This window comes from Phyllobates terribilis, unplaced genomic scaffold (assembly GCF_046119375.1).
Source record: "Phyllobates terribilis strain yellow unplaced genomic scaffold, ASM4611937v1 Scaffold_11__3_contigs__length_659146591, whole genome shotgun sequence".
NCBI classification, from domain to species: domain Eukaryota; kingdom Metazoa; phylum Chordata; class Amphibia; order Anura; family Dendrobatidae; genus Phyllobates; species Phyllobates terribilis.
In genome coordinates, this window is record NW_027362771.1 from 419,612,398 (window position 1) to 419,625,358 (window position 12,961).

The following is a 12,961-nucleotide window of genomic DNA, read 5'->3' on the forward strand; positions in this document are numbered from 1 at the left end:
TCATCATAATTACAAATTACTTAGTAATTGACACTATTCATTCACACTATACAGATACAGCATTTCCCTATTTATCATTTGAAACTGGATTATTTTTCACAGACTGAGACTACCACTCCCATTTTCAATGAGCTTCATCGCTGCAGTAATACACCACAATTAGGAGGGAAAGTTCACACGCCCGCGCCCGAGGTCTTTATCTGAGACTTCAGCAGTGTGTGAAATGCCGCTGATGATTTTTTTTTATAATTCTAAGCTAATCGAATCCGAAGTGGTTGAATTCACGGGGACTTGTGAATTTAAGAAATCTGGCTCAAAGCTGATCCTCCACTCATAGATACGATCATCTCTAGCATCTTCTTACTGAATTCCTCATAATGTAATGTCTGTTATTCTTCCATTTATAATATCATGCAAAAAAAATCAGTGACCATGCAACGGATTGATGCAGGTAAAGTCCATAAAGGGTAATGCCCACACGTGCATGAGGCAGTATGCATCAAACAGAAAAGCAATGGAAAATATATTAATATAATTTAGTGGATAATGACATTTTCAACATCCATAATCATTAATGTGTCTCATCATGTAACATTCACCATGTGTAAGGTTTTGCTATTTTTGCAACCCCTCCATAACTGTTCTTCCCATCAGATTACATTCTTTCATCTGGAATAAACAGACGTCTTTCACATGTAGAGATGAAAGGGAGTCTTTAAGCGGCGTATTTTTAGCTGGAGCATGTGGGCCGATGAAGCAGTGTATGGAATTACTGAGACATGCTGGTAGAATACCTGCTTTTCTTCTATATGCAATAAGTCAAATAAATAACGTAACATTTTTGTCTGTCAAACTTTTTTTTTGTGTGTACATTTTTGTATTTTATGGTTTTCATCTTGTTTGATTGATAGACAATTAGTAGCAGTAACTTTAATACTAAAATGGGGTCATTCCTCTGGGCTATGATGATAGGAATCATTGGAATCCTAATTAGTGTAAAGGGTCATTAATATCAGATTGGTGGTTGGTCTGACAAGCGACACCCACACTGATCATCTGCTTTTAATGGCAGAGGCGGCTGAGTGTTAGCAGTTGCGGAGCTTAATAGTGCAGCTCCTTCAATTGTGTAGTAGCCGCAGCCAGTTACTGCACATCAGTCATTATTCAACCGAGCAGAAGTGAATCTGCAGTACCCTGCCATGGCCAGTACATAGAAATCATGGGGCTCCATTGCAGAAGCTCTGTGGGCAGCACGGTGGCTCAGTGGTTAGCACTGCAGCCTTGCAGCGTTGGGGTCCTGGGTTCAAATCCCACCAAGGACAACATCTGCAAGCAGTTTGTATGTTCTCACCCTGTTTGCGTGGGTTTCCTCCAGGTTTTCCAGTTTCCTCCCACACTCCAAAAATATACTGATAAGGAATCTAGATTGTGAGCCCTGATGGGGATAGTGCCCATAATGTCTGTAAAGCGCTGTGGAATTAATGGTTCTATATAAGTGAGTAAAATGAATAAATAATTGGGCCCCACCCCCCAAAGAAAAAAAATGTTGGGGTCACAGAAGAGCATACCTTACCACTTTTTAGCCTTTACATAAGTGACCCCAACACAGTATGATTCTCCCAATTGTGACAACCACACAGCTCTCAATGCTCTAAAATGGGCCCACATACAATAAAATATAATGGCCTGCACTAGCCCACCAAACAGTATAATGGACTTCACACTGTATAATTGCTTGCATATAGTATAATGGACCCTCACATATTATAATGGCCTCACATAGCCTTCCATATAGTATAATGCGCCCCCCATAACCCTCCTTATAGTATAATGCTCTCCCACCCATGATCCTCCACACAGTATAATGCACCCCCATGGTCCTCCATACGATATAATTCTCTCCCACCCATGGTCCTCCACACAATACAATGTACCCCCTATTCTGTATTATGGCCACCAGTCAGTGATTTTAAAAAAATAGACACAGTACTCACATCTCCTGGTTCCAGCCAATGCTCCAGTCTCCGCAGCGTACGGTGTGAAGCATCAGACATTTCAGAGTAGCGGGTGCCCTCTAATGACGTCATCGCGCCCGCTGCTCTGAGATGTCAGACGTCAAAGAAGAATGATGGGGGTGGAAGCGTCTGCTAACGCTCCTTCCTCCATCATCATTGCTCACACTGGGCCCCCCTCCAGCTGTCAGCGTGATCAATAATGATGGAGGAGTGAACGTCAGCAGACGCTTCCACCCCCATCATTCTGTGTGGGCGGGCTGCTGGGTGCTAACGGGCAGAGATGGGGCTTGGAGGGCCCCGTGCGGTAAGGGCCCGCTGCGGCCCCTGGCTCATGGGCCCCATAGCAGTGGGGTTGCCTGCCACCAGTGATCACTACACTGTTTATGGAGCTGTACTGTTTAGCTCCGCAACTGCTAACATCCATCTGGGGCAGCATCACGAGCAGTTTATCGGTCGGGCCATTGACCCCACAAACCTGATATTGATGATCTATCGTCAGGATAGGTCATCAAAAAAAAGAAGTGTAGTAACCCTTTAAGTTATTATTTATATTAAAGTTCTCCCTGCAGTATGGTACAAAAAATAAATGCGTTGAGAAAATGAGTAAAGTGACCCTGCTATGTCATGCATGATGCATCAAATGTGTGTCGCTGCGGACTAATCCCTAGTGATATACAGCTGCTAAAGCCAACTGGGGACTATGTGTCTCAGAGGACTAGTCCAAGGCTGGTCTCCGACTGCTTTTCTCCAACCTGCTTTCCCAGAGTGACAGGTCTCTATGTGGGTGGATAAGGAGAGTATGGTTAGTCAAGGGGATCAGGGCAGGAAGAAGCCACCAAAGACCTGTCTTAGGCTAGTCATCCGAGACACATAGTCCTCAGTCGGCTTTACAAAGTATGATTTCTCTGAAACTCCTTAGTGAACATACGCAGCTAAGATAATGCATAGGTTCCTGATTTATGAGTTTCTTTGGTTTGGGAAGAATGAAACTCCAGTTACACTCATTCTAATGGGGTAGTATCACTTCACAAGCGGAGAATGAATTGTATTGAATGCCACACTTTAGTTGACCAGTAAAGTAGACAGGCTAAGGTGGGTGATGGATAAACAAAGCTGACATCACAGATCAGCACTCCAAAGAAAAACAACAGTACCTACAGTTAGGTCCATATATATTTGGACAGAGGCAACATTTTTCTAATTTTGGTTCTGGACATTACCACAATGAATTTTAAACAAAACAATTCAGATGCAGTTGAAGTTCAGACTTTCAGCTTTCATTTGAGGGTATCCACATTAAAATTGGATGAAGGGTTTAGGAGTTTTAGCTCCTTAACATGTGCCATGTGGTCATGATGCCCTGTTATAGGGGAGGGAGTCTGCTGCTGATACTGCTATTGGGGTAATGTCCCCCAGTTCTGTTAATATCCTCCATCCTGGTATGTATGGCCCCTGCTTCCTGGTATAGTATAGTATAGTATATAGTATTATAGTATTCGGACTATAAGACGCACCCCCCACTTTCCTCCAAAATTTTGGAGGAAAAAAGTGTGTCTTATAGTCCGAAAAATCCGGTACTCTTTTTTTTGAGGATTTAACATTCCTGGGAATCAATAACCTAATATTTAGTTGTATACCCACAGTTTTTTAGAACTGCTTCACATCTATGTTGCCTAGAGTCAACCAACTTCTGGCACCTGTCAACTGTTGTTCCAGCCCAGGATGCTTTGTCTACATCCCACAACTTTTTGGCATTTGTTGGCTTTACCACAGAAGTGGCATTTTTGATGTCACCCCACAAGTGTTCTATCGGATTAATGTCCGGGGATTGGGCTGGCCACTCCATAATCTCAATTTTGTTGGACTGGAACCAAGATTTTGCTCATCAACTGGTGTGTTTAGGGTCGCTGTCTTGATGAAACACCCATTATAGGACATATCCTCTTCAGCGTAATGCGACATGACCTCTTCAAGTATTTTAATATATGCAAACTGGTCCATGTTCCCTGGTATGCGGTAAATAGGTCCATAGTAAGAAAAACATGCCCATATCATCATGCTTGCACCACCTTGGTTCACTGTCTTCAGAGTGTACTGTGGCTTGAATGCAGAGTTTGGGGATCATCTGACGACCTGTCTGCGGCCCTTGGACCCAAAAAGAACAATTTTACTTTCATCACTCTACAAAATGATTCTCCATTTCTCTTTAGGCTAGTTGATGTGTTCTTTGGCAAATTGTATCCGCTTCAGTACATGTCTTTTTTTTAACAGTGGGACTTTGTGGAGACTTCTTGCTAAGAGATTAGCTTCACACAGGCATCTTCTAACTGTCACAGTACTCTCATATAATTTGAGACTGTCTTTGATCATCTTGGAGCTGATCATTGGCTGAGCCTTTGCCATTCTAGCTATTCTTCGATCCATTGAAATGGTAGTCTTCCGATTTCTTTCACGTCTCTCTGGTTTTGCTTTCCATTTTAAAGCATTGGAGATCATTTTAGCTGAATAGCCTATCATTGTCTGCACTTCTTTATATGTTTTACCCTCTCTAGTCAACTTTTTAATCAAAGTACGCTGTTCTTCTGAACAATGTCTCGAACGACCCATATTTTTCTGGCTTTCAAGGAGAAATGCATGTACAACATGTGCTGGCTTCACCCTTAAATAAGGACCACCTGATTCACACCTGTTTCATCACTAATTGAACTCCACACTGCTATTATTTTGAACACACCCCGTTTCAATTAATTATTCAAATACACAGACTCAAAAACATGCAGATCATGAATGCTGAGTCTGTTGGTTTTCTTAGAATCTACTGCACCAACTGGTAAATTCTTTGACATGTGGCAATATACCGTAATTTATACCAAAAACAGTGATTAATCTGCTTAATCATATTGGACTGCTATTATTTTGAACACTACTGTACAGTTGCATTAGTATGCCATTTCTCTACATTGTGGAGCTTTGCAGGTTCACTATCAGTATCATTCAGCGAAATCCACTTGATTAAATTTGAAACATATATTTTCACCTTGTACATTTTCTACACTGGTCTCACACAAGTAATTTCCGCATCCGAATTATTGCCTTGTGTGTCACTGAGTGAGGGAAATGGATCATGCAGCTGTGATGGGGAGCCAAAACCACAACCATAAACTATGTACAACAGTGTATAGAATGCTAGTAGCCTCCTTATATGATGTTCCTTTGGTTTCCAGCCATTAGCTTACCTTAGTTTAACTCTCTTTAATTACACTATACCAGTATAGAATAATCCAGTGAGTATAATGTATGTAAAGTTCTGACACTGTCCTCCACTTATAGGCTGTGATGGTATCAGTTCTGTGTTATGTCTCAAAAAAATGATAGAAATACAGTATGTCTAAAGTAGATCTGTCACATCTAGGTTTTCCTAAAGCATAGGGTTACTTATAGAATAGGGTGCAGTGTAGAGTACGGGGGTGCTGACCGTCACCTGGACAGTGTTTAGTTTGATATGTATTTAATGCTGTATTTAATACTCTTTATATGATTATGCTTGTGCAGGATCACAAAATGAGTTTGGGTTTTTATAAGGTTACAGGAATTTACTGGATCTATTTTTTTCATTTAATAAAGCAATTTAAAATGTCACTTGTACAACCTCTTCAATATATTTGCCAGTGCGCTTAATTGGATGCTGTTCACATGACTCCAGTACGGTTCTGCTAGGGTTGTAGATCATATGTCATATTATACATCATGGCGTCCTTCATCCCCCAATAACATTATCACTGACATCATGTACATGTCAGCAGGATTCACAACGGTGGGACTGTGGTTAGGGTCTTCTCCTCCTGCTCTGGCCCCTCTGCCTGCTTCCGGTTTTTCAGTGGCATTTGACTGATTTTTCAGTGACCTGCCTCCTGTTTGAAATTTCTTGCCGCCATCATTAGCGTGGACGGCACGTGTGTAGTTTGATTTCACGGCTGGTCTTCTGGTCTTCAATAAAATGGCACTGGAGATGGCGCATGCGCAGATCGAGTTCTCGGCTCAATGAAGACATCAATGAACACCAGAAGAAGGCGGAGGGGCCGGAGCAGGAGGAGAAAACCCTATCCACAGTCCCGCACCTGTGTACTGAAATATCATTAGAAGAAAGCTTCAAATCCTGATTAAACAAGAAGCACAGATCGGATTCATTCACCAAAAGTATCAATTTGTTCAGTATAACAGCGCCATTATTGCCATGATTTTACTATATATTGTAAAATCCTGCTGACAGGTTCTCTTTAAGTGCCGCTAAGCCTGCTTGTGACTTCTACTCTCTCAGGTCTACACCAGTTGTTCTTTGAGATACAGACTGGTTGCTAGGGATCAACTGCCTGACAACCATGTTAAAGGAAATGTGTCATCAGAAAATAATCTATGGTTTTAATTAAGTTTTTGTGTTAAATGTATTTTTTTTATTCCACTGTATTAAAAATAAAAATTTGAAATCTTGCAGTTTTCATACTCGTCCCTGGATCTTTTGTAGACTCGTACTTTCTGATTTTTTTTCAGGAAATAAATTCACATGTACATTAGCATCAAATGAATGACTCTAACCCTATATTTTGTACTGAAGCATGTAGTGAGCCTACGCAGGGGTCCTTGTGAAGGGAGGTGGAGAAAGGTCAATGGTCCCTGTGTTATTAGCTGTGGTGTATATAGGCATTACTTGTCATTATAATCCTGTCTCGGATGATAATCAGCCTGCTGAAATGCTTTCTGAAAGGACAAGATATATGAGTCTAAAATAGCCTGAGTAGCCAGTGTGAATTGCAAGATTAACCCCTTTACCACCTTGGACGTATGAGTACTTCCAAAGTCGGATACCTGCACTCCATGCAGACTCTGGCGCTGAGCCCGCATGTTACCGGGCACATGACAGCTGATCTGTACAGCTGACATGTGCCCCTAACAGCCGCAATCCACCCGCAGCTGTTAACTAGTTAAATGCTGCTGTCAATGTCTGATAGTGGCATTTAACATCGCCGCACCGGAAGTGCATCACTAGTCCCGCCCTGCGGGTCGCCGATGGGTTGGCATGACAACCCGGGGTCTGCAGGAGACCCCTGTGTTGTCATTGCCGGGATGCTAGGAGCGCCGCCCAGTGGTCGGCGCTCATAGCAAGTGAGCACTTTTGCTGCACAGGCGATCAGATGATCGCAGCTTCTAATCTCCCATAGAAACTATTGAAGCCAGTAAAAAGTAAAAAAAAAAAAGGAATCATAATGGCAGGTCAGTTTTAGCATGTAGTGAACGTGGTTAAAAAAACGTGGTTAAAAAAAAAATTTAAAAAATTGTGGAATTGAACTTTTTTTGCAATTTCACCGCACTTTAATTTTTTCCCCCATTTTCCAGTACACGATACACGTGTCATTCAAAAATACAACTCGTCCCACAAAAAACAAGCCCTCACATGGCTATATTGAAAAATACAAAAAGTTATGACTCTGGGAAGACAGGGAGCAAAAAACGAAAACGCAAAAACGGAAAAACCCAAGGTCACGAAGGGGTTACTATATTTTTTTTTAATACAGATTGGGATATAAAAAAAAAGCCATTACCAAAATATTTTGAAAGATGCCTATAACACACAAAAAAGTATTTTCGAGTGACATATTCCCTTTAACAGGCATTGTTATTAGATATTATATACCTACAGTATATACCTAGCAATTTAAAAGCCATGTTCGCACTATAAGAGCAGATACAAAGAAAGGCAGCTTTGCAGAAGTCACACAATGTCATTAGCCATTCTTCATTCTCTGTTGCAATGATCAGATAAATAAAAGTATCCAACTTTATATTTACAATGAAAAAGCAGTATCATTAGTATTTGATCTGCCAGAATAGAAACTGTGCCACCAACTTAAAAACATCAGGAATATTTGCACAGTTATGTTCTTGTGTTAAGTCTTTGTGGTAAACCTCTCGTATACAATGAAAAATCTGCAGATTTTAGATGGAGTTAACAGAACTCAGAATAAAATGATTCCTACCCGCACAAATGTTATGTGGTTCCAAGGCTTTTTCCTTTTCATAGCTATAGAGAAATATAAAGGGGCTTTTAAATCAAATGAGTTTGATGACCTCTTAGGAGGTCAAGCACGACAGCGCCAGACATAATAATAAAAAAATAATAATAATAATTTGTGCATGTAATGGAAATCTCTGTATTAAATTTATCCTGTTGGGACCTTTTAAGTTTTTATGCATGGAATGTGTCAAAGCTTTCTTTAGGATTGTATATCAAAATATTTATATGTGACTGCTTAAAACCCGGTCTGCTTAGTTGTTAGTTCTGCAGCTGCAAAGAAGCATGTTTTAGGATGGTCGTGCCCATCGCTTCCTGGCAATGCCAAAAACTAATCCTGTAATACAGTAAAATGCCTTTAATCTGGTATTACTGGCACATGACAGGTGCCAGACTGTGAAATCTTCTGGATCAGCATGTAAAACTTACTTAAAGAACCCCTAAGATGACAGCCAAAATAAAATTCAAATATGCTGCCGTCGTGTGTTATGGTATGGTGCTTAGTACACCGTTAGACAATATGATTAATAATATTAGTTACAATAAAGCATGGCATGTATGAAGGGTACAGTAGGACACAATATAAGTGTTGTGGTGCCATATTACAGCTCCATTCAAAGCAAAGTATTGCATGTGCAGGAGCTCTAACATTGTATGCAGTCCCATGTAAGAGTAAGTTAATGCAGTGGACAGTGCAGCCTTCTCCTGTGGTGTGATATTTAGTTCATTCTCCTGGCTCGTGTACTACAATGCACACTATCATTTGTTATACTTGCCAACTTTCATGGGGAGGTGCCTGATCACCCCAAATTTTCTCAGTGACCATGTTTCCTTCACAATTTTGTAATGATCTACATGCCTCTGTGATCTCCGTAAAGTTTTTCCTAAGATAGAAATTTATTCTCTAACTGATATCTGACCACTGTTGGTCCAACCACTGAGAACTCCAGCGAATCTAAGAACAGGTCTTTGTAAATTCCCGTCTGAATGGAGTGGAGGTCAAGCATGTGTGCACCTCTGCTCCAATCATTGTCTATGGGGCTGCCAGAGATATCCGAGTACTGCGCTCTGCTTTTTACAATAGTCCCATAGACAATGAAGAGAAGGAAAGCATGCTTGTTGTTTTCTGCATTCATATGTGGCTTTGCAGAGCCCATTCTTGGGATCACTAGGTCCCAGTGATTTAATCTGCAGTGATCAGTAAATTACAACTTACTAGCTTGATAAAACCCCTTTAATATGAACTTGGACAGCAGAGTTCCTTCTAATGAATTCAAGACACCTTCTGGAATTGCTATTTTCTGGAAGGTTTTTGGCGGCACCTGGGAGATTTACCAATGTTTCTTAGAGCTCAGGGGTCTTCCCTTTTTCTGGGCACCTCCCAAAAAGTCCAGGAAATTGAACATTAATCTATGTTGGTAGTACAAAGATTGAAAAGACTGCACAGAGGATCTCCATATACAGATCTTGTCTGTTGTCTTCTACTAAGGAGACGCATAGGTCTGCATAATATCTGTAGAAGTGAAAAGGAAGATATGACATTTTTAAAATAGAACACTCTGCACAGCTGCTTAATTTTTTATTTTGATGCATGGCAGTGATATATTGAAATTTTGCATTGCTGGGATCTAAGGGGAAATGTTTCTCCTTATGAGGAGGGACATGCCTAGCCTTGCATGCCAATGTGAGGACGCTTATAAGACTTGCAATGCTCCTCTGGGAGATTAAATATGCAAATAGTCTCTTCAAGGAGGAAGACAACTTGAACTCTAGTGCCACCTATTGGAAGTTGAAGCCCTAAAAGTCAATATCGACCCTTTAACAAGCCTTGCAATATAACTTAGGATAAAAGCCAAACCAGAATCTCAATTTGCAGACACGTTGTTTTGGGGTATTGCCCCTCATTAGTGCAAAGTATGAGATCTGATTTGGCTGTATGAGAGGCTTCTTAGTGGGATCTAACGGGTAACACTTCTCCTTGTGGAGAGTGAAATGCCTAGCTTACCCACACATTGTCATGCCAGGCTAGGCATGTCATTTTCCACAAGGAGTATCATTACCCCTTAGATTCCACTAAGAAGCTTCTCATACAGCCAAATCAGAACTCATACTTTGCACTAATGAGGGGTAATACCTCAAAACACTGTGTCTCCAAACTGAGATTCAGGTTTGGCTTTTATACTGAGTCATATTGCAAGGCTTGTTAAAGGGTCGATATTGACTTTTAGGATTGCTACTTCCTATAGGTGGCACTAGAGTTCAAGTCCTCTTACTCTCTGAAGAGGCAATTTGCATTGCTGAGTGCATTTAAATGGTAGTGACTGTACAAAGCGAAGAATAAGAAATCTGACAACTGATTGTTCACAGATTCCAGGAAACAACATTACAACTTTTTGCAATGCGTAAAGAACAGAATTAAGCTAAATTTGAAAACCTTGATAATGAATAAGGAGGAGTGTAATGAGATGATAGATTTTTCATTTGCTATCTAGAGGGTCAATATTTCTCAAAGGTGAAGCATTAAGAATAGGGTAACACCAGAACTCACTTCAGCCCTGTATACTGGTTTCTATGACAGACACCCCCATTAAATTGGACGATGAGCTAGTAACATTGGTAAAACAATATAGTAATATTATACTGTGCACTTTTACTTGGCGTTTGCATTATAACAACTGATAAGCAATCTATTTTTATTAACATAATATAAATGATACGGTGCCACAGGATGTGTCTAACATCAACTGAGTAACAATGTGTGCTCTGACAGAATTAGGCCAGCTCATAAAATGAAAAGTTTAACATAAATAAAATTCCAGAAACCTGAGCAAGTGTACTACAGGTCTGCTCTGCTTCTGACTCTGCTGTTGATGTTGGCAGGCGGTGGGTTGCGATCGGCAGCTTGGGAGCAATGCCAAAGAAGACAATTGTGGAGTCTGTGCAGGAGATGGGTCTACATGCCGGCTGGTGAGAGGACAATCGAAAACACATCTCTCCACTGAAAAAAGTAAGTTCCTCATTAATCTTTAATGTGCAAGCTCTAAAAAGATGTCACTCCTAATCTTCATTGACTAGTAGAAGATTCTGTTCTTTACTGCTTTACATACTCGTAAAACAAATAGGTTAAGACTATGAGAGATATACATGGTAATGCCCAGAGCATGATTTAAAGAGGACAAGTCACTTGCTATAAATGTATAATTGTTGTTTATCTGTTGTAAATGCAACTTTTCTTCTAAATCTGGAATTGTTTATTTTTTGTTCTTGTTCCTATCCTTTTATTGAGATATGACCCCGTTCCCTGTGTGTAAATCTAGTTGTTTTATCTAACTGGGTGTGGTCCTCAAGAAGACTCTCATAGAGAATAGTTGATGACCACACCCTCTTGGCTATAAAAAATAGATACAGGAAATACTAGGCCTCTTCTCAGGAACAAAGAGACGCAGAAACAAAACAATTACATTTATGACAAATGACAGGCCCTCTTTAAAAGGATTTTACAAGATCATATGGAGATTGACTACATTGAGGCAATGACATAAAATAACAACAGTACCATTACTCACCAGATAAATCAGCGGCTTCTCCAGTGCCACTACTCTGGTGGTCCCACTTGTACCTCCCTGTCTTTGCTTACTATGCTTCAGCGATTATTTGCTTACATTCCCACATGGCTGTGGGATGATCATTGGCTTTAGATGTGTATGGCATTATTCAGGCAATTCAAACCTAGGATGTAAAGCAGGAGTAAATTGTCTCCAATCTGAACATTGTCAGTGTTTCTCAAATCCATCTAAAAATATTAAGGCTGTTACGTTCTATCCCTGAATGAAGTGCCTTCCGTAACCATAAGAAAACCTTGGTTCACTAGCAGTTGTAGATGCACTAGTCATACCCTAGACCTAGAAGTCAGGGGGGAATCACAGGGTGCAGTGTATAGTAAAGCATGTGCTTTGTCAGACAATTAGTAAAGTGCCATGGACATATCTCATAGTTCATTGCTCAAGACAAATCTTTACTGTACATTTGATTATTTTTCTACTACGTCCATTCTCTTTCTATCTTTAAACATCTTGGTGTTGAAGTCATAGAATATTAGGCCTTGCACTGTGTATGACTCCTCAGGGATGGAGAGCGCAGAATTAGCAATTGCCAAGACTTTTCCTAAAAGAAAAGATTTTATTCAATGAGCAAAATCTGTAACACTTGGAAAATTGGACATTTGGCAGCTTTATATTAATAACCAGTAGTGAGAAAAAAATCAACGCGTCTGGAATCTTCACACTAGTCTTTACCTTTTTGTAGTGAAGCACAAGAATAATCGGAGCTCAATAATGTCACATTCTGAGCATCAATAGACGTTCTGGAGTTTTGTTCACACCAATGCTAGGATCCATTCTATCCAGCACTAGTCTATCTATAAAAATTATGTTGATGGGATCTATCACTTTCAGTTAGGAGTTGACCTTCTTCACTCAGATGCATTAATGTGTCAGGTCTCCTGCTAAACTCTACTAATGGAAAAAGCAGTGCTCTGATATGGCAAGCTATATCTCTATATGCATCTTTATCAGTGCTAGCCACATGTCCCTTTAAAGAGAATCTGTCAGCAGGTATTTGCTACCTCATCTGAGAGCAGCGTGATGTAGGCAAAGAAAAGCTGAATCCAGCGATGTGTCTCTTAGATTACTGGGTGCAGCTGTTCTGACACAATCAGAGCTTTTAGATTTAGCAATGAAGCAGAGCTGTGGAAGCTAACCCCGCCCACACCAGGCTCTCTATATATAATGTCCATATACAATAAGGTTGACAAAAAGGTATCCAGCTCCAGGATCCGAGGAAACAGGAAAATTTAAAAATAGCAACTTTATTAGAAAAA

The 12,961-nt window shown here is 40.4% G+C and overlaps 1 protein-coding gene across 1 annotated transcript in view; it reads left to right on the plus strand.

The window, feature by feature from the left end:
* ADAMTSL3 (ADAMTS like 3) overlaps nucleotides 1-12,961 on the plus strand; it is a 676,817-nt gene that overhangs the window by 435,869 nt on the left and 227,987 nt on the right. Inside the window, exon 7 of the mRNA XM_073653131.1 lies at nucleotides 10,963-11,089. Within this exon, the coding sequence (XP_073509232.1) occupies nucleotides 10,963-11,089 (127 nt within the window). The remainder of the gene's footprint in view (nucleotides 1-10,962; nucleotides 11,090-12,961) is intronic.